This window comes from Larimichthys crocea, chromosome X (genome assembly GCF_000972845.2).
Source record: "Larimichthys crocea isolate SSNF chromosome X, L_crocea_2.0, whole genome shotgun sequence".
Lineage (NCBI taxonomy): Eukaryota > Metazoa > Chordata > Actinopteri > Sciaenidae > Larimichthys > Larimichthys crocea.
Genome location: NC_040020.1, coordinates 2,217,988 through 2,240,786, shown reverse-complemented (window position 1 = coordinate 2,240,786; position 22,799 = coordinate 2,217,988). Strand labels below are relative to the sequence as shown.

The following is a 22,799-nucleotide window of genomic DNA, read 5'->3' as shown; positions in this document are numbered from 1 at the left end:
TACAAGAAGCATCAGACCTTGCATGGCCTTTTTTTGTTGCAGAGCAGATCTTGCCACAAACTAGTATAGAAAGGCTGCCCAAATACATCCAAGTACACGTTTTACCTTGCACTTAAATGCCCGAATATCTGATACCGCAGCTACTGTATCTCACATGGTGCTGCAGAGTTTAATGTCTTGAAAATGGGTCTGATTTTGGCTGTGTCATTTTGGTTTCACTGGCCAGTGAACTGTAAGTTGGTGAGGGAGCAGCAATTGCTGTCTGACTCTAGGCACTTTGTCATGGGTGCCACACAGCGTAAATTGATGCCAGCGTTTGACAGAAACTATCGAGCACTCAAATCTCTCTCTGCCTTGGTAGCTACACATTTGCGGGGTCCGCTAAACAATATGCAGTGTTGAATATAGATTGCATAGGCGTCTCCTGATCAAATGTTACGCACCCGATTTGGACAGCAACCTATAAGTATACCATTCTTTACAGTACAGTAGGTTAAACATTTCAATTCCCCTGAAACAGTTTTTAAATAGCTTCTGTTGCAGAGGGACTGTGGAGTGTACAGATAGATTAAAAGAAACAACCCAGAGGTCCATTTTCATAATTATGTTTTGGTGCCAAGCCTGACTGCTTGGCTAGCACTCTTAGAAAAGGAGGGTGGGAGGGAGAGAGAGAGAGCAAAGAGAAATCAATACTTCAGTTGAAACAGCCCTTTTTTGTTGTTTTTTATTCTCTTTCTTTTTTTGTGGGGGAAAGAGGAATGGAGAGGAACTGTGGGAGAGACAGCTGGGGCCCCTGTGGCTACAGTACCAGCTTGAGCAAGAGGCAAAAAGATGTTGTACGATGAACAAACTACTGTACTACCTACCTGAGTGACACAACTTTTTGACTGCATAGGTGTTACCAAAAAAAACAAACAAAAAACAACCCTGTGCCGATTGAGTGCTCATAGCAAAAATGAAAAGAAATCAGTCCAGCCGGCTTTTTGCACCTCAAGACTTGAGCACAGCAAAGCGGCAAGACACCAAGAGACCAATAGGAAGCGTGAATAGTTGCCCTCTGCCTGAGGGAAAGTGAGTCAGCCATTTATTCCCCTCTCCCTTCTTTCTTTTAATGCCCTGTCATTCACAGCAATGTGAACAAGATAATCCAATATCCAGGACTCTAAATTGAAGCTATAAGACACTCATCTAGAGCATGTGCAGACATACACACCCGTACACACTCGCACGCACACACACATATATATTCCTGTCCCTAGTCAGTTCTGTCCAGCTAACTTTATGATTTGTTTATATTGCTTTCAATTACCTCTCTGTGTCCCTTGTTGAGCTCAATAAAATTTTATATTGTGGACATTATTCTCTAGGTGCCCATCCTCGCTTCCTATGGCCTGCTTCATTTAGGCATTCAAATTTCAATGTAAATAAATCACATTTTGAAGCCTCTGCGTATGTGGTCACTGAAAGAAGCCACTGGTCCTTGACATTTCGTACTATGAAGGGGTGAACAAACAAAGTTCAGACTGCTGCAAGCACATTGCCAGCATCATTTTTTTGTATTAATATCAGGTACCTCCACTCTCCTATGTGGTGGTGTGTGTACATCTGCGGCCATGTGCATGCGTCTGTACTCTGTAGTCATCCACCCACGCTGTTGTCTCATGTACAATTCTAACCTCTCCCCGCTAGCAGTGCTGGTTCACCTCCCCGGCAGCCTGCAGCAAATTATCATATTTATCGAGAAGCCAGCCATGGTATTAGCAGGAATACCCAATCTTCAGCTGCGGCCCCAGAGAAACGACCACTGTAAATCACACTCTGTCAGCCTTTCATGCAAGCTCAGTCATGGTTGTCAAGGAGACCATGATGTGATTGTGAAGGCTATTCGTTTTTTTTTTTTTTTTCTGTGTGGTTCGATCAGAGCTTTGATTCAAAATCACATCGACTCAGAAGAAAAATCTAGAAAATAAAATAAAAGTCCAGTGCAAAGGAGATATAGGCAACGTTTCCTTTCTAATCATTAGAAAAATAGACTCAGGGATGTTGTGCAAGGTCTAATGTGCAGATAGAAGAAACTAAAGAAAAATAAGTTTAAGTTTAAAGTTGCACAATCTCATTATGGTGATTTTACTCATACCTCATCTCACCCTATGAAAATATGTTGAGCTATGACATGGAACGATAGAACAGGTTTTTATATAATTCTGAGTCACGGAAACGACAAAAAATAAAAAGGAAATCCAGGAGATGCAGACGTATTCTATAAAAGGTCTTGTAGGTTTGCAGGTATGGCGTCATCAAAGTCAAAACAGAAGACTGACAGGTTGCTTATTGTGAGAGCTTGGAATTGTCAGGGCCTATCCCGGTGAAGTGGAGTTATATTGAGCAACTGGTTTAGTTTGGGATATTTTAGGTTCACTCGCTTAATTTTGGTTAAATTTAAGGAAGTATGAAGTGTTGAAGATATAGTTTGTGTTAAGTGTTTGACAGATATGCACATTTTCAGGTGCTGCAGACAGTGCTGATCATAAAATTAAAGCACTGAAGTACAAATGCGAGGTGTACAGTGAGTCTACGCTCTTAAATGAACTGAGCACAGCAGCAGCTCTATTAAAAAGAGGTGTTGTCAAAAAAAAAAAAAAAACGCACTGAGGAGCAGCATTAAACGCATTACAGTCTAATTAACATAAAAGCGATTTTTCAGTGAAAGAAAGTCATGTCATGTAACTACGAGCGGTGTACTACAGAGCGGACTGTCTCATTTCCTCCCCGGTGTACATCCCCGACCTCAATCACACGCACCTCTACATGTTCCTGCTGTAAAGGTTTGGTCAGAGGAGATGTGTACATTTGCTGTAGCTGACCTAGAAGCAGCTTTGTTAAGGATTCATTGACCGTATGAAATTGGGTCGGTGAACTTCCGTGTTACTATCAGGGGGCCTTTGTGGATGTCTTAACCTGATTTTTTTTTTCAATCACCTTGGCCACTTATAATTTAGCAGCACAGAGTGAGAACTCGGCTATTCATACACAAACATTTATTTAATTTTTTTCTCTTTTTTACTGTTTGGTTTTGTTTATTTTTTTTTTAGTTTTAGTCTTCAAGCTCATGTTTCTCCATGATAATAAATATGTTATTATGATGTATAACTCCACGGTACTTTACACTCTAACTCAACTGCTCTGCCATATATTCTACCTTTACATTTTGCATATAATTGGCATTTTATCTTAAATCTTAATTCAACTTTTCCAGGAAAACACCACTGCAAACTATAAAATAATCATATACTTAAAATAATATCTCTCTGGCTGTCTCAATCAAAACAAAATGGTTTTTATCTTTGTAAATCTTGTATCTGTTGTATTGGAATGGATTTAAGAGTATCGCTGTAGTAGGTTGTAGTATTTCTCCTGCTTTTTAAATATTTATATCCTCTTATGAAGAGAGAAAAATGTTCCCAACCAGCACCTTATTTTTAATCCTCTTGATCGAATGTAAGGATGAATCCTGATTGCCCCCCTATAGGAGATTATCAGTCTAGTGGATGAACGCTGTACTATTTTGGACTACTTTAAAGCAGCTACTTTTATCTCAAAGATTTGGGTATTTGAGATAATGAGAGACACTCTTTTCCGAGCGTGCATGCGGGTGTGTGTGTGTGTGTGTGTACATGTGTGCTTGCGTTTGCGGTTTGCGACTGCATCTGTATGCATGGAGTTGATGAACTAGGGGGTCCAGGGGAGGACGGTGTGTGTGGCAGAGTGCAGGGTTGTATCCCAGTCAGCCACATATTAGTGGACCTGTCACTTAGTAAACAGTGACTTAAACTCATTTCCATTCCGAGTTAGGAAGCTTAGAGAGAACTCCTAAGTGCATTAGAGTCACTCGCAATTTAGGTCCACTTTGTCTCTCAGGCGCGGGTGGGTGGGGGCACGGAGGGGGGGAGTAGCAGAGGGAGCAATTAAACAGCAATCTGTAATCAAAGTGACTCCGAGAGAGATCAGATCATGTTGTATCCTCACCACACAAGAAAAAAAAGGAGAGCGTTTGATTGTCTATATTAAGTGTGAAGTATCATACAAATGAAGTTTCATAAAAATGGCATTCTCTGTTTGTCACTTCCTCTGAACACACTAATGTCTTTTAATAAGTGGAAGCTATTATTTTTATTATTACTTTTTTTATTCATTAATGATGTCAAATTTGTAGTTCTGAAAATTAGCAACGCTCCAATCAAGAACTGCTTTCATCTGAACAGTCCAAGTGAGAATAGACATTACGGTCATTATCACGGCCGTCATGCTCGCCTTTGTTTTTTGTTTCATTTTTTTTTTCCTGTTTAATATGCTGTAAGGTCTGGCATGCCTTTTGATGTGAGCCCGGTGGGCATTCTTCCTGAGGCGATACGCACTTCCCTCCTTAATAGGGATTGATTTTATTTTTTTTTTATGTTTTAAAGGCGTTGTTCATATTCACTCCCAGAAGCATGGCGACTCGCGCTGCTTGCTATCCCTACGGACATGAACTTCACACGACCTTGACATCTGGCGTTACCTGATGTCATACACCTTAACCTCTTTTCATCACCTCCCATCAATACATTATACGTACAGGTGTCACAGCTGGGGGGGTGGCTGACAGCCCATGACTAAAACAAATAGAAGTACTCCCGCGAGAGCAGGCCCTGTAATTGTTTCACAGTGTGCATATTGTATTCCCCTGTTACGTGTTCTGCTCCATCCGTGGTGACAGACTGTTTTATTTACCACGCGTGTTGAGCGTATGTCATCGCTCATGTGTGCACAAGTGGTAAAAGGGGGACGCGAAAGAGCAAACGAGGGGATTTTCTTGGTGGTTTTGTGCTTTTGAAAGAGCAACCCTTTAGTCCATGTCAATAAAGCCTTTACCATCAACATCCCTGCAACAAGTAAACATCCAGATGACAGACTTTTAATAGAACAAAGTGCTTCCGTCTTACATCACATACCTTAAAATGTCATCCACACTGATTGCTTCTTACACCGTTTTTCATCTGCTTTTCAAGTCCACTTCCTGCTTCTTCCTCGGGGCAAAAGCTTGTTGTGCCCGGCACCTTGGCTGACACCGGCTCTATTACTCGTTCTTGAGAGTTAGTAACGGGACGGGAGATTTGTGTGGTGTAGCTGCTGGAATGGCATGGTTTAGGAGGGCACTGACCGTCCCGAGTGAAGCAAGGAGACACTTCGTCTGGCTCGGACTTCCTGCTCTTTGGCACAGCCACTCAAATGTCCACTCCATCCAATACTATCAAGTACTAGTACTACTTTTTTTTCCTCTTTTTAAAGGGGTCGGAGGAAGTAAGCCGTCAAAAGTTTTTAGGCTTTGCATCCGGAATGATGCATCAGGAATAATGCAAAGGTACGCCAAAGAGGAGATTCATGAGATTACACGGAGATAAACTGATTAGGTGCATTGTACTCAAAACGGTGTTAAATAGCGATAAGGAGAGGCTGTTAAGATGTTGTTTAATGTATTATCACCACCAGTGCTTCCTGACGATAGATTTGGGGTCTCGGTAACAATCCCCTGCCTGAAAAAAATGGAAAAAAATGACACTATCTGATCTATTTTCAGTTACTCAGCTCAATTTAGGTGATTTAGATAGCATACATGAGAATGCCCATCTCTCCAACTGCAGTGGAAACCTTCATCAAATTAGAATTGAAGTGATTATCCAGGGCAGAGCAGAAGGACAAAATCGATAGTTCTTTGTTCGAGGCTAAAATGAAGAATGGGCATTCAGCAGGGATCTCTCTCTATTGCTCCCTCTCTCTCTCCCTCTCTCTCACACACACACATGCACACACTTCTTTGAATTGCATATTCTGTTCCAACATCCTTGACCATATCAGCATTAGGCTTGCGCGATGTAGTCTCAAACCTTCTGTCATGGTTTTTTCCCTCCTCTCTTTGGGGGAAAAAAAAAAAAAAACCTCAAAGGAGAGGCACTTCCTTAGATAATTGCAATTAGTAGTTTTGGCTGGATGCTGCAGCACTGGCCCTGGCCCAGCTCTCTGTGTTGGGTAAGAGGAAGTGGGCCTGATGGGCATGTTTCCAGCCTCCAAAAAGCCCTCTGCCCCCTTCGCCTCCCATGGGCCCATTGAAACAGTCCGGGGGTTGCAAGGCCTGAGCAGAAATAGAGAAAGAGAACAGGCTTGCTTTGTACTGATCAGGTACTGCAATTGTACAGTAATTGGAAAAATAGATAAATGGAAAAAGTGCTGCACCTTTGTCCTACTTCTCAAAGCCTGCCGCTACCTCATGGAGACACAGCAAATGACACATAAATGCTTTGTTATCCGAGGAAAGTTTTAGCGAGATTTCCGTTTTCACAATTCTACTCCAAGTTGTATAAGAACAAAGTTACAATGGACATTCTCAAAATAGGCCCATTCACCGTGCCATGTTAATGTGTGCATTTAGTGAGATCAGAGGGGGATTTTTATGCCAACACAATGGCAAATGTCCTGTTAGTCAGAGCCCAAGAAAATAATAAATTTACGTAAAAGGCAAATATAACTTTTTAAGCAGTTATGGCGTAAATCGGCCACCCTTTTCTTTACTGTAAGTACTTTTGTAGAAATGACACTGTATACGTTTCAAATGAGCTCAATAAAGATTCTGCAATTGTCTGAACTGCACCGTTTACTAATGTAAAGTGAATGCAGAGTACTTCAATTATGTTGGAATTGTCCCTTGAATTATGTTTAGTATGTTTTTCAGACCTAAGCAACGGTGCCACTCGCGTTTATGTGGAGCACAGACTCTCAATCATGTTTTTGTCTCCCCTCTCGCACACTCTCACACACACACGCCACGCTTTAAACACATGCACACACTGCTTCACATAAAGGACTGCCATCCATCAATGTGCTCATTGCTGTCATGAGTAAAGAGACAGAGCTCTAAGCAAGAGTCCTCTAACACAAATTTGATTTACCTCAATTTGCCTCAAACGGTGACATGTGAGTTCTAGAAGTGCTAATACAGACTGGCACCTTTTGCTGGCAACAGGCATGTGTCTGTTTAGCTCAGTTTCAAAGCCTGGACTCATGCTGAAATCTGATTTACTTGAAGGATGGTATTGGATTATATAGAGGTTGGAGTTATGAAAATTAACTGTGAAGTACAGTGATACTGTGGAGAAACGTGATGACTTCACGTGGGAATACAGCAGACGTGCGTGGTTCTGCCAGAACGAAGCAGTCGGAGATGTGGTTGTGGTGGTTTGAAACGTTGCGTAGCCTTTGAGCAAACAGTCTTAATGATATACTGCATCCAGATATGAAATCGCAAAATCCAAGTGCCATCCATCAAATGTAATTAGTTTTTTTTTAAGAGCTGTTGGCAGATTAATCGAAGATATTAGTGCAGCTGTGTACCAGAATTACCTCGATGTACAATTCAGAAATCAACCTGGGATAAGCTATGAAGTCATCAGGATGGAAACATGTTATCAAGACAGCGTACTTTGATAGAAAGACAGGCATTAATCAAAGTGCAGGTTGTTTCATACATTAAAAAAAACATCTGGAATCTTAATTATACCATAAAGCACCTCTTTGCACCACCAATCCCCATAATGATGTCGGCATGCTAGTCATGCATCACTTTCATGCTGGAAATGTCAACCTAATGAGTGAGTCTTTCTGTGTACACATATTGTGTGAACCTGGCCATTTTGGATCTGAATTAATCCAATTACCTCGCGGCGATTGAGCGCTATATTCCAGCCTGTGCTATGTCACCCTGCGAAGTCACGAAATCCTTGACATGCATGCCCTCTGTAGTAATGCTAATGCAATCATTTTGAGGTCTGTACCATCAGGGGTCTGTAAAAATTAGTTTCCGCGCATTATCTGTTGGACCAAAACAACATCTGTCATCCACTGCTCGTCTACAGATTTAATACCGCCAACTGTCCAGAGCAAACATGCAATTTGCCGCCTGCGTTATCTGATCTGATGCTGGCTATCTTCAGAAATTGTAATCAGTGTTTGCGAAAGAAGGAGTACAACTCCAAGACATCTCAGGATGTCTTCTGTTTTATGTATGGTCTGTTTATTTTGCAGGTTTCCAGAAAGTATTTATACTTCTTTAAGGGGCAACTTAAGGGAGATTTGTTATTTAGAGGTTATTATGTGACGGTTTTATTGGTCAAGCTCGCTTGAAGTCAAATTGGGCTGTATGTGGCCCATGAAGTAAATTGCATTTGACAGCCCTGCCTTAAAGGATAGGTTAATAATATTACATGTCCGTCCTAAAGCAAACATAGTTTTTGTCCCTGTAGTTGTTCCTTGTCTTCATACTGGCTGTGAAGAGATCATATCTTAATGTGATTCTAATGTAAGTAATGAGGAACTGAATCCACAGTCCTCATGCAAACATTCATTCTAACGTTAAGCTGAAGCTAATATGAGCCTTCAGCTGCCAAACTTAGATAAATCAAGCGATCATCTACCAACGCTGCACGTCTTTTTTAGTCTATGAACTTTCATCTTTAGGTTTTCTTAGACAATGTTTCCGTGCTGAGATTTAGAGAAGGGATAGTAATCCTCGACACAAAGGGGACATTTTAAACTAAACTAAACTTTGAAAAAACACTTACCCTTTTTTAGTTTCAAGTAAAGTTTAGAATGCATTTTTTGGAAAGGATGTAAACTGTTTTTCAGTGCCGGTCTGGACAGGAGGAACCTTTCCAAAGTACACCCGGCCATGTGAAAGTTGAACCTTTTCTGCCATTGTGGGAATGGGAAAACGTTTTCTGTGCTCACGATCTTGATGTAAAAAGCATTCAGCTCACCGTGTCCTTTTTTGGTCTGTTCATTTCAGGTGGCCAACCTGGCTTGCTCCATCTCCAACAACGAAGAGGGTGTGAAGTTGGTTCGAATGGCTGCCACCCAAATTGACAGCTTATGTCCACAGGTGAGGACCTGAAAAAGCACTTTCATGCCATAAAATGGGACTCTTCAAACAAGCACTAGTAAAAATGTTTTGGTGATTATAAGCTCTTCTAAATTCCCCCTCAAAGAGTGTATCTTTAGAGTGTTTTCAGAAATTGGAATAGCTAGAAATGAAAGACTCACGGTTGGCAGAATGGGAGGAAGAGCTATGAATAATGTGTAGGTGGACCTTGTAGTACTGTTTCAGAGGATGCAAGCAAAGGAGGAGGTTAAAATCGATCCATTGTTTCCAAGGTTAGTGGTAGGCCTTATTCACACGGGACTCAACACAGTAATGGAGAAGGGAAGCTGAATTTAAGATTCAGGATCTAATGCGCAGGGCCCGCTATGCACACCTGCTGAGACCCACTTACACAGAAGACTTGGGGAGGAACTGTCTCCTGATACCTCTTGGCAATGCTCAACACAGACAGATTTAAAAAAAAAAAAACATAATAGACACAGACTTTGTGACTGAGAAGAAGGAACAAAGAGAAATATTTCCATCTGTTCTGGGTAGAGTTAACTGTAGTCCTGTATCGTCACACATACACACACACAGAAAGACGAAGACAAGACCTCAGCAACACTGTCCAGATTTATTTCTACAGTATGCTAGATTCAATTCAAGTCTAATATAACTAAACAAAAAAACAAGATGTGATAAAGAACAGGCTGAGAAAGTCAATTCTAATTCTGGTTAAAGTACACACGCCAGCTGTCATAGAGATATGATTAATACTGCCTCTTCTCAAGTACAAGTCTATTGATGTGAAGAGTCTCAGCAGGATAATCTAAAAAAAAAAAAAAAAAAGAGTGCAGAATTTGCCTATTTTTCTATTCATGAATTTAAAATCGTGTGATGTGTTGATCTTTTTTGGATTGAAGCCAAATGTTCCATCTTACACAGATTGTACTCTTGAAGTCAAGATACATTCATGAAAAGATAACCTTGCTCTCTTGTAGCTATAAAACATGGTACATCTTTGTGAGGTTACTGGCATGTGTTTAAAGTCTTATTATATTCTATATAGTCTATACGTCTCTGTAAACAAATAAAACCAGCAATTCTACTGTCTGTGGAGCTTCTACAATATTCATCTATTTATATCTCAGATCTATTAAAAACATATCAGTGAGCACCACACCATTGCCGTGAGTGACATACACTTATTTCTTTATTAAGATGCATATGGACAGTGTAGATTAAGTCATAAATACTCTCTGAAGCATCAAAGTGAAAGCTGGAAATATTCCCCAACATCTGGACTTTTTACCCCTATTTGAGTAACATTTCCCAAAGACTGCAGATGCCAGCTGTTTGATGAAATAATGTAGCTTTTTTTATGAAACTGTATATCTATTTTACCTGTTTTAAAGTTTCAATAGGAAAGAATGGCAGGGAATGAGAGGAAGACATAACACATAATACAGTATGTGTCATTATTTACATACCTTGTGTACTACTCTCGACCGTTCTTCCATGACAGGTTATCAACGCTGCTCTCACTCTGGCTGCCCGCCCCCAAAGCAAGGTGGCCCAGGACAACATGGACGTTTTCAAGGATCAGTGGGAGAAGCAGGTGCGCATCCTGACCGAGGCCGTGGATGACATCACCTCCGTGGATGACTTCCTGTCCGTTTCAGGTATGATTCAGCGCAGATCTCTGGATGGAATATCCACATGTTCCTGATTTCCACCTACTGGCGCTTAAAGTTTTATTTTCTGACTGTTCATTCAAAGAACTTTTTTTCTGTAGAGGTTTGATGTAAAAAAAAAAAGAAAATAAAATGAAAAAAATGACAATAACAAACACCATGATGATAACAAATAAGAGAAAAGCGAAATAGAGCAAATGGATGAAAACACAAAGTCAGACATCAAAACAAACTGAAAACAAATGGATATTTGTGTTACATGAATTGAGGTTTGTTTGACTTTGTCTGTTTTGTTTTATTTTGTTTTTCTCCTATTCATTTGTCATATTCTTGGGATTGAATTATATCTAACACATGTAAACCAAAGTATGTCAGTATAAATGTAATCTATAAGTAGTTAAAGTGATTATTCATCAGCGCGACATATTAAAAACATTCAGTTTACAAAGAGAATAGATTCTTTTGTGAAAAATACAAACATAGCTTTGGGTCCCTTCACTCACTTTTACTGTCTTTTGCCTCTCCAAAGAGAACCACATCCTCGAGGACGTCAACAAATGCGTAATTGCTCTGCAAGAGGGCGACGTGGACACTCTGGACCGAACTGCCGGAGCTATCAGGGGCCGCGCTGCTCGAGTGGTCCACATCATTAACGCCGAGATGGAAAACTACGAACCTGGGGTCTACACTGAGCGTGTGCTGGAGTCCATCAAGCTCCTGTCTGAGACCGGTTAGTGCACTTTCCACACAGCTGGTGTGGCACAAGAAGTCGCAGTTTTAATGTGAAGATTAATACAGTATCCTTCACCTTTGCGCTGCGTGCATCAAACATTTTTGCAGGTTTCTTTTTTGGCAAGTTAAGCTACTTTAATGAGGAGTAGTGCAGCACACACACACACATACACGCGCTCAAGCACTTTGCATTACCTTCCCAATCTGGTCAGTGACTTATAGACACGCCTTAATTGCCTGGATGCCCAGTGTCCCACAGTTTGGATCAGTGTCTTGGCTCGAACACAAACCCTGAACGCCACCTGTTCACTCCTCTGCCTCTCATTCAGTATTCATCTGTTATTTTTTTATTTTTTATTTTTTTCTCCGACACTACGGGTCTTCTGTGTCACGGCACATTACAGGAGACCTGAGTTTATCTCTGTGGCAGACCAGACTCAGGTCCAATACATGACTCTGTCACACTTAAGCTGCGTTCCAAATCGCATACTTTTTTTTTTCTTTACACTTTTTAGTATGAACTGCAGCTGCCCTTACAAAGTACCTACTGTTGCATGCAGCGTGCATGCAATTGTTAGATACTGCTTCGTCATAACATGGCACCTTGAACTTTTGCTCATACATCCATCGAAGTCCAAAGCTTGAAATTTGAAGTAATATGAAAAAGTATGTGATTTGTAACGCAGCTCTAAAGTGAAGATTGGCTCCTCTCAAATTTGATTGAATATTTTTCACAGTGTACGAGGCGCAAGGATGCAGTGAGGAATAAAGAGTGTGAACTTTTAGAGTGCTGTTTATTGCTGGGAAGTTTGAGCGTTATGTTGGCTCAGTATATACCTCTGGACATATATAGCTTTGCAGTTTTCCAGGTTTACAGCTATAAGGAATAGCAGGCCACAAGAGTTCTGGGCACGATAATAGGATGTGCCATTACTGAGAGGGAGAAAAGGTATTTATGCTCCATTATCCTTCCAAAATATTAAGGTGTATGCCACATTATAGGTTCCCTGTGGAGTTTTAGACCTCTAGTAACGCTACGGAGCTGTTTTTCTACGAGTTAGTCCCTGTTTTGTTTATCTCGTGTCCTGTCAATGGTGTCACACTAAATCTGCTGATCTAAAGGTGGCAGTAAGAAGCTAAGATCTGCTGCAATGCACACTTAATAAAAAAGCATAAATATAAACTGTAGAGGATTTAAAATGCTTCATGAAATAACTAATAAAATCATGTACAGTAATAACTATGTTGACTAAACTATGTATTGAATTGTATTATTTTTATACTGCTGTATATCATCTACAAAGTCTACCTATTCAGCATTATGAATACTACATGTAGTCACCTTCCAAGTAGCAGTGATGTTGACAGGTTCTGCACGTAGTGAGTCGTGTTAGTGGATCACAGGGAATTTGTGTTTATCAGGAATTTTTAGTGTTAAGCATTTGTTTGATGATGTTATGACCCTCGTTATTTCAAAGCCATCTTTCTCCACTCTGGCCGAGGACAGGCTGTTCTGAGTAGTTTTCCAGTGTTCATTTGAATGAAAGGGAAAGTGAGAAGGTCTGCATCTCGCCCCATTAAATGTTCTCATTCCACCACCACACCAGATTCCTCTCTCAAGTTTAACCCTTTCAAGTTTCTTTTTAAAAATCCACACGGACCGCTCTTCACACAGGCATAAATCAGATCCACCATACATTATTATTTAATAAGAAAGTAGATCGGCTTGAACGCCGGTTCGCCTGTTAATCCTGTTCACCAAAACAGCGCTGAAGAACACCATCAGCAAGGAGATGAGTTTTCATTAAAACAGAATTATGACTGGTGTATTAAATGCATGCCAAATTAATCAAACACACAAAGCAAAATTGCCTCCTCGGTTAACATATGACTGACAAGCAATCTGGCATTAAAAAAGCTACTTTCCCCGCTCTGAGCTGAAATTAAACCAGTAAAACCATAAACTAGGTAGATAAATAAATGACATGTTGTTGTTGTCCTCAATGTAGGATTACCAGGGAGAAATGGGATTAGATTTGAATGCATCAGAGACGTTTCTGCCATTGTGAGTATGTTGAGTCATATACATGTTTGTCGTGCTGAGAGATTTCACCAGACACACTGCTTAAAGCTGTAATTTGTCCAACAGTGGCTTTGTACCACTATTTAAGGTTACAAAGCTTCCACCTTTATCACTGGCATTTAATATATAGAAGCTGAGTAGGCCAGAGAAGGTGAGAGCTTTTGTCAGTGTCACAATGTGAGGCTGTGGCCACTTCCTGGAAGCAGTGAGTACAGTACCTGGTATATAATGAACGATAATGGAAAAAAAAAGTCTCAGTAGAAAAGATGTGTCCGTCACCTCAGCAACTTTTGACATTTACAGAAAATTGTGCAGCACGCCCATGTAAGTAAGTTTGAGATTTCATTAAAAGCCATGGTTAAGTAAAACTCAAATGTAGTCGCTCCATCTTCTGGAGCTATGTTAGTTAAGAGTCTATCTAAGAAGTAAAATTCCCAGAAAAACATTTCTTGTTCCATGAAATAGCTCTTCAAATCCCTTAAAAGTCGGTACGAACATGCCTTTAAAAAGTGCACCATTATGAAAGATGAAAGATTGACACACAAAAAACACAGGATGAAAGAAAGGAAGTAATTCAGCTATTACTTGTCCACGGGAATCAAATCAGGCCACGATGCTACTTTTACAGCAGCCCCCATTCTATTTTTTTTTCCATCCATACCTTCCCTGGTTTCTATCTCTCCCATTAGAGCCTATTTAGCGGGCCGTTATATGTATTGTTTCGCTCGTTACTTTCATCTGCCAGGATAATTGAGAGACGCAGCTCTCCTCCCTGCTAGCTGATAAGTCGCAAGCAACATTAGGTGAGACGTGTGTGTTCATGGTGCCATCTGTCTGAGCGACTCTTCTGATGCTCAACTCCACCATAATGGACTACATACACTACTAGTTATATGGTATCTTAAGCACATTCTGTTCGGTGATTGCATAATTCAGTTTAGTTGATTGGAGTAATTAATAGGTGAAGTCCTGTGGACACTTAAGGTCAATTTTGTATGACCATAACCTTGTCACACATGAAGACTATATAATTGCGCTGCTGTTCTATTAATCCTCCATGGAGTATGGAGATTTTTTACTCGAGTCAGCAGGACCTCAGAAGCATTATGTCAGCATTACTGACAACAATGTATGGAAAACTGTTGATGTTGCGGGATCATATTGATTGCCCACTGATTTGTCTTTATCGTATATGTTTTCTTTTTGTAAGAGTTAATATTATAAGGTTAATCTAATATCTTAAAACGAGAAGCGCACTACCTGAGTCATCTACACAAAAAGGAAATTAGATTAAATATTCAATAATTAGACAATGGATACTTGATAGCTGACAGAATCCAACCATACACATAAACAGAGGCAATTTTAAGATAGTATCGCTTCAGACTCTGGTTTTACACCACTAAAATGTACATGTTATGGCTGTATTACATGAGGAACTTACTTTGCAATAACACAGTTCATTGTTGAACCTGAAACTTCGCCAACAACATTCTATATAGATTATCAACCACCTACACATTAAGATACTGTGGTGTACTTCTTACATACTGGAACCAGTACAAATAACACTGTTGGCTACATTAATGCATGTTGTGCTACAATATTCTGGTCTCATAATACCACAGCTATGAACTCGCAGGTTCAGTCCTGTCTTTACGGGTGTTTTTGTGTGCCATCTATAGAAAAGTAACAGCATGTTTAATCTATATGCCACCTGCAGGAAGTGAGTGTAACAGCTGCAGTGTTTTCTTTCATATAGCTTCCGTTTCTATGTGTGTACTTGACGTTTTATATTTTATACTCAAACCTGCAAAATGTAAGACTTTTGTTATCTGGGGCAGCTTTCTACTGAATTCTGGGCAGAGTTCACACTGTTCCCAGCATCAGTGCCAAATTTCACATGTCCAAAGAAAAAGAACAAGTATGGTAGGATGGCAGGCCAAAGGAAAGCAGCACAAGAAAATTACCAGTGTGGGTTGACTTGTCTTTTCAGTGTTGAATATTTCAACCACAACCTCTAATGTTAGTTAAATAATTGATACATCTGTTCGTTGGAGAATATCCCCCCAAACAGTCAGTCATTTCAGCAAGTGTTCGAGTCTCAAAGCCCTCCAGCATCCATAGCATTGGTGACAGGAGCAATGGTTGACGTTGTTGTAGAAGACCATGCGGATGGATGTGTCAACAGAACATCTGAATTTAACACTGCCCTTTTTAAACCATTAGCACTATTGTGATCTTAACCAGTATTAGTGTAGTAGAAGTTTTAGTATTGTTGCATCCGTGATGATGTCCTTTCCCTGCCTTTCACAAAGTACTTATTTTAATCAAAACCCAAAAAAAGTCTGGTTGTCGCCTCTGCAACTTTGACATTTACAGAAAATTCTGCAGTACGCCCATGTGAGTAAGTTTGAGATTTAGTTACAAGCCAGATCCATGTCCAAGTAAAACTCAAATGTAGTCGCTCCATCTTCTGGAACTTGTAAATCCAGCTGCAGCCTCAACAACACGCCTGTAACCTACTTAAGCATGAAACCTGGCATAAAATTGACAAGATGACAAGATAAAATGACCATCGTCCTGCCTGACTTCACCTGATAAAGTAAGGACTAAATCTATTCAGATGCAGCAAATAGGCAGGTCACGCCGGCTGCACAGCCTTAAGCGGGAACTCCTATCTCAAATTTTAACGAGGCCTCGTGTTCTCTCAATAGCGGGTGCTAATTGAGATATTAAGGCAGAGAACCGGCAACTGTGTTAGACCAGCGTTTCATTGGCTCCATATTTCTCTCTGATGAAGAGCTGTTGTGTTTCCCTTTCCTGTTTCCCTCTTAGTGGTAGTAGTTGGGGTTTTTTTAGGGGCTACCATGCACATCTGATCTGGACCATAAAGCTCTTATTGATCCTTGTGAACTTTTGCCTCCCTCTCCCCCTCAGTCCTCACAGGCCTGATGTCTATGGATTTGAACACAGTCAAGGAGAAATCTATAGCTGGGGGAAAGATGATTAAGTGTAGCTGAACAAAGGAAAAGGATATAGGACCACACACTTTTTAGAGGGTACTGAGTCCAATTAACTAGACTCTACCTAAAAATCAATAGCTGTCACCCAGGATTTCACTAAGCGATCTGAGCTAGGATTTTAGTGGAATTTATTGATGTGGTCCCCCTTTTTCCTTGTCTCAGTGGTGTGCATGTGTAAAACAGTCATACTCGGTATGTTTGCCTGTGTGTGTGTGTGTGTGTGTGTGTGTGTTTGACTTGGCTGTTTATTTGATTGCCCCCTGTGTTTATGCCCGCGGCTACTCATGCCAATCGCGACCACTTGCCTGTCTTTCTGACAGCTGCCACATCAACTCAAGACGCTTATCGCAACCACCTGCCCTTTGACCTTGTCTCAATTTGCCCATCCCTCGTTCTCATATTGAGCGCGGTCAGATTTACGGTCGGGCCAAATACAGGCAGCCAAAGCACACAACTCTTCTGTGTAAAGCTGAGCCATAGATTCCTGACAGACAGTCCACACATGGGCCCAGGATTGAAGCGTGTCCTTGAGAGGGGTAAAAAATCAATAGCCTAATGGGAAAGTGGTTATGGCTTCTCTCTCTCTCTCTCTCTCTCTCTCTCTCTCTCTCTCTCTCTATTTTCCCCCCTCTCTCTCTCTTTCTTCCCCGAGACACTTTTCTGCCCACTAACTCCCTGTGTTTAAACTAATCTTCTCAAAAAAAAAAAAGGGGGGACAAATTTTAAAGTCGATCATTAATGTGGTGCCTGGAGAGGGTAGATTAAAAAACTGATATATGGCCTAAGTCAGTGTGCCATTTAGCGAGGCAGGGTGGCGTTGCTCCTTGTTATTACACCGGGCCACAGTAAATGGGATTTAGCCAGGGTTTTGCGGTGAGTAATAACATACATGCTCACACTGCCACCCACATGTCATGCCTGTAAATCAGTGGATCAAGTGCACTAAAAAGAAGTGCAGCAGAGACTGAGGAATAGAAGTAAAGACACTTCACACTGTCTGCTTTTAGAATAATAGCTCTCAGGACAATACTTGAGGGCTAGCCCGACCTGAAGCAACTTACCCTAAGTCTTTATTTTAAAATCTTTAATCAGACTATCTTATTAGATATAGAGAAGCAAGAAAGCAATTTGTACTTAAGGGGAAATTGGACAGTGAATCAGTGCTCCTTTAATACCGAAGATGGTACGGAACGGAGTTTCTGAACCAGATGAGTCACTCTTTAAATTTGTATCCATTGTTGTAATGATGGGAAAAGCGTTTTTTGGCCAGAATGGGAAGCAGATGGCAGCCTCATAGCTTGCAAGGAGAGGAGGTAAGGTCTCTTAATCAGTGCGTAAATAGAGGTGGGAGTTACAGTAGGAGAGAGTGCTGATGAGGAAATTGCTTTGAGAGTAGCAGTGCAGTATGAGAAGAGGTAGGTGAGCCGATTTAACCAAGGTGAGAGTGTAGATGAACAGAGCGGTAAACAGAGTAAGAGCCGCAGCACTAAAAAGTTTAATCTCATAATGTTCAATGTTTTCTCAGACTCCTTCATTGGTAGCTCTGATAGTAGTCTGATATTATGATATCACTTTGTTGTCAGTGTTATGTGTACATTATGTGGTGTAATATCTGAAACTGTTTTGCTTCCACTGAGTGAAACATTTTCTGCAAAATGCTACGATAGATGTCTCGTGCATAGTTTCTAAGATAAGACATGACTTCATTGATCCCCGCGGGGTTCACATGCTCCAGCACACAGAGACAGACTGAGAGATAAGAAAATGAGATGACAGAGATATCTTTGTTCTACTTTTATCTAAGAAAAGCTGAGTGCCTCCTCCAATAACAATTATTTATTTGTTTTTATTATTGAAACCTTTACCATTTTTTGTATAAACTTCTTCAGCCTCTAGGTACACCAACATCCTTACCAAAACAATAATAATGATTCATTATCAGCGTAATAAGTAATTAATCATCCCCTGCACATAGTCCCTCAAACCGATTAACTCAAAGGGTTCTCAGTTGGTTCCATATCCACATACCATTCAGTATGTGTTCATTTGGCTTTATAGTAGCAATAACAACCAATAATCTTGTTTGTTTGTTTGTTTGTTTCTTCTTCTGTGCCTTTCATAAATGAATGGCAACCTTGGGCCTATATACTTCTGACCACTGAGGGAATGGCTGGTGTGACTTCTTCATTTGTTTCCCTTCATGCTTCATTAACTAGCTTCTCCCCACAAACGACACATTCTGGCCTAACCTATCACGTCCTTCAATAAAAATCAAAGTCGTTGTTTCATTCATAAAACAGTGATGCTCTGACTGCGACGATGAGCTCGGTATATATATGACCTGATGAAACTGATTCAGAGCATAGGTCACTGAGGTTTGAGTAATAACCTTCTATTTTTAAAGAGTGTGAACACAAATACAGATTTTAGTATCAGTTATTCAGTTTTAGTTAACATGAAGTGTAAATCTAACTTTGACAAGCCCCTGTCCACCCAAAAGCTCCACATGCCTCTTTATTCTTTATGTGGTCATCGCTAAGAGTGGCATGGTATCCTTTATCAATATAAAAACTATTGATTAAAGTATATAATGTTTTATATATATATATAGTATGTATTATATACACACTATGCAGTTCAAGACCATACAATCTAATGACAAATACAGTATATTATAGCAGTACTGTATAATATATGCAAGCTACTGTGACAGGTAAATGTCTTATCTTATATATACATGTGTATATATATAGATACTAGATGTATATATGACGTAATATAATAGGTTGTGCTGTTTGGAGCCTGTCACACCTCACAGTTTTCAGGAGCAACAACCTGATTCACATCAGTTATTTTGTGGATTATCACTGCCAGCATGACTCTCATTCAATTGATGTTGATTTGCATGAGAGTTATTGAAACACGTACCTATGGTGAAAGGGTTACATGCGCATCCATTGTTACTTCCGCAAACTTCTCCCTTAAACTATGGTTAAGCCTGGGGGGTGAAAAAAATCCATTCCTACATGGTCACATTTAATTCCCTTCATCATTTTTCAACTGGAATGAGTGAAATTGCTCCTTACCATCAGCAACTTTGCTCATTAAGAGCTTGGAGAACATTTAAATATTTCTATTTAAAACGCCTTCCCAGCAATTCCCAAAAGCCTATTTTACGCTTCTCCAGTAAGTGGATTAAACTGAATTAAAAATGAAAAGAAAAAGGGAGAGACTTTTTGTAGTGCCTTTTATGTTTGGTGAACTATAGCTCATGTTTTATATCAGACAAATAAGTATACTGCAGATACACCTTTAGTGCAAGCTGGCTAATTGATTTAGTTCACTCCGCATGTAAGAAAGGAGGAAGTGTGGAGAATAATAATAAAATCTCACAGTTGGCTTTCTGGTAGAGGCTCACCAGCCAAGCTATTTGTCTTTTCCCTGTCTTTCTTTTTTCTCAGTGCTTCCTCAGTCTCCCAACAAAAGGTGTTGTCTTAAATCAGTCAAGTGTCTTGTCTCCAAACAGCCACTGTTTATGAATGCATATTTGTCGCTGATTCAAAAGCAGCTGACTTCCTTTTATAACGTGTCAATAAAGCAAAGTCTTTCCCCTGCATCACAGAAAAATCGTACGTAGTCGTGGACATGAGTAATGGCGGGGTTAAATGCATTTGTGGTGTTTTAAAAAAGCACCTTACAGATAATACAATATATGAAGACCGACCTTTTCTGCCGGGCGACTGTCTGCCCAGGTAAACCGTTGCTTTTGTTATGATAATTTGCCACATTGCAGTGAAAACACATTATTAAACTCGGCTTTCAATTATTTTGACGTTTTACAGGAGATTACGTCGAAAGGTAACCTGCTAAATATTCAAACATTCTGTCCGTATTCTTGAATATTGAATAATTTCTATTCACATTCAGCACAATTCATTTCAACACACACAAAGAGCATAAAGCTCTTCCATCGGGCCTGGCCAATTGATACTGACAATAAAACCAACCATTTTTATGGTCAATCGGGACATTTCTTTTGTTGCCAGGCTTTTGTTCGGCTCAAAAGACTTTTGATGAATTTGTTTCCCTTCATCGGCATTGTGATTTGACAGGCTGAGCTTGCAAGTTAGCGTCCTTGTACTGTAGCACACTGAAGCGCACACAGTCATCTTATCATAGGTTACTCACATGCATGCACACACGCCCACGTACACACACACACATACACTTTCACATGTCAAACACCTGCGAACACATCTGTGACAGACAGGCCAATCTTCCTGTTGCGTAAGCCAAGGTGAAATAGCTAATTGGCGTGCAATGCGCGAACGGCAGGTTGTCGCTTGCACAGAGGCTTAGGCTGTTTGCTGGCGTGCAAAAAAACGGAAGCAGGGGGAGACCCCGCTGTTATAAACTCTGAGATGAAAAGGTTGTGCTCATGTCCTCAACTACAGAAATGAAACACTAATAACCTGCTTTTTACTATTAAAAGTGCAGCTCCTGACTCTCATATCTTTCTTTTGTTCTCTCTCTCTCTCTACCTCCCGTTCCCATTTCTCTCTGCAGTCATGCCCCGTTTTGCTGAACAAGTGGAGGTAGCTATCGAGGCACTGAGTACAAACCCGCCACAGGCCTTTGAGGAGAATGAGTTCATCGACGCGTCCCGTTTGGTCTACGATGGCGTCCGTGACATCAGGAAAGCTGTCCTCATGATAAGGGTACGTCGATTATTTCCTTTAAAAGAGCAAGAAAGGAAAAACACTCACTGAGATACTCTGAAATGGTTTAAATGTTCGGAAAGGCTTCAACAGAAATGAATGGGTTTGGAAATGCTGAACAAGACCAAGAGCACTCATTTATTTCTGGATTCTTCAACTTATTTAAGATCTTTGACACAGCACTTTGTAATGTAGACATCTGAATATGCGTCTAGTGTTGCCGAATAGTTTGCCAATGAGTCTTGTGTGAAAGATTTAGGGCACTCTATTTGTAGAGCATAGAAGAAATGGAATATAATATGCATATGCTATGCTTTCATTGGTGTATAATCACCTGAAAATAGGAATATGTAGGTGTCTACAGGCGCCAGACATCTTCTTCAATGGTGTCTGCCATGTTGAACTACCATGTACCTACAGCAGCACAGAACAGAAGAGCTAAACACATGTTGCAGCCGTCAAATTTGAAAAGATAGGGTGAAGTGAAGGGGTTGCAATCAGCAACCACACCGCCGGGTGCCTCTAAATCAGGGGTCTCCAAACTGTTCCACAAGGGGCCGGTGTGTGGCTGCAGGTTTTTGTTCCAACCAACCAAGAGCACACAGTTTGACCAATCAACTCTCTGAAGACTGAGATCAGTTGATTTTAAATGAGTCAAGTCTGGTGTGCTGCTGTTTTGGTTGGAAGGAAAACCTGCAGACTGACACACCGGCTCTTTGTGGAACAGATTGGAGACCCCTGCTCTAAATCCTACACACTGGCCCTTTAATAAGCCTATATGGTGTAGGATGTGGTCCTTTTTACCCTCTAATTCATAATTTGAAAGTATCTCCCTTAGAAAAAAGCATTCATTCATAAAATTCTCCTGAGGCACTGGATTCATACCCTTGTGAACTTCACCCTCATGAGACCAGTTTTATGCTTAGAATAGATGGACTACAGCACCTTTATTGTCATTGTACCATGTACAACAAAGGTTGCTTTTCATTTTAGCTGCGCGTCTGTGGAACATTATTGTCAGAGCAGATGAAAGTGGAAATTCCCCAACAAAAATATACCTGCCCTGAGGTTGAAAAAACAAAACATAATTGAAATCTAAAATTCAATAGAATTCCCATTTGAGATGTCCCACCTGTCACATGATTCGCTTTCTAAAGCTAACAGGACGTTTTACAACATGTCATGATAAAAACGCTGAATAACAACATAATACCAGCAGCTCCACTGCCTCTCATACCCACTACTGATGTTACAGTATCTGCATTTTTCACCCCAACTGGCCCTTTGCTCTTCACCATGTAATTCATTTATTCAACTTTATGCAGGCTGGAAGGTTTCCCAGTGCAGCTCTGGAAAAAATCTAATTATGGAAAATAATTTGATGTTGGTAAATAATGTAAAACAGGCAGCTTTGAACTGCCCGGGACCAGCTGGCTTCATAATCCCATCCAAGTTCAATTACTTTCTGAGGAAACAACTTGGAAGATCTTTGCTTCCTCTGTTGTCAAACTCCATCATATAGATAGCAAATGTTGGTGCCACATGTAATATTTTTTTTTTATGGGTCCGTGTTATTTTTCTCCCACTTAAGCCGAG

At 40.4% G+C, this 22,799-nt stretch overlaps 1 protein-coding gene across 2 annotated transcripts in view; it reads left to right on the top strand.

Annotated features, from left to right (window-relative positions):
• ctnna2 (catenin (cadherin-associated protein), alpha 2) overlaps positions 1-22,799 on the top strand; it is a 290,592-nt gene that overhangs the window by 245,773 nt on the left and 22,020 nt on the right. For both annotated transcript variants that reach the window (XM_027283799.1, XM_027283800.1), the window contains 4 exons: positions 8,876-8,968; positions 10,476-10,632; positions 11,174-11,374; positions 21,052-21,203. In XM_027283799.1, coding sequence (XP_027139600.1) covers positions 8,876-8,968; positions 10,476-10,632; positions 11,174-11,374; positions 21,052-21,203 — 603 coding nt within the window. The remainder of the gene's footprint in view (positions 1-8,875; positions 8,969-10,475; positions 10,633-11,173; positions 11,375-21,051; positions 21,204-22,799) is intronic.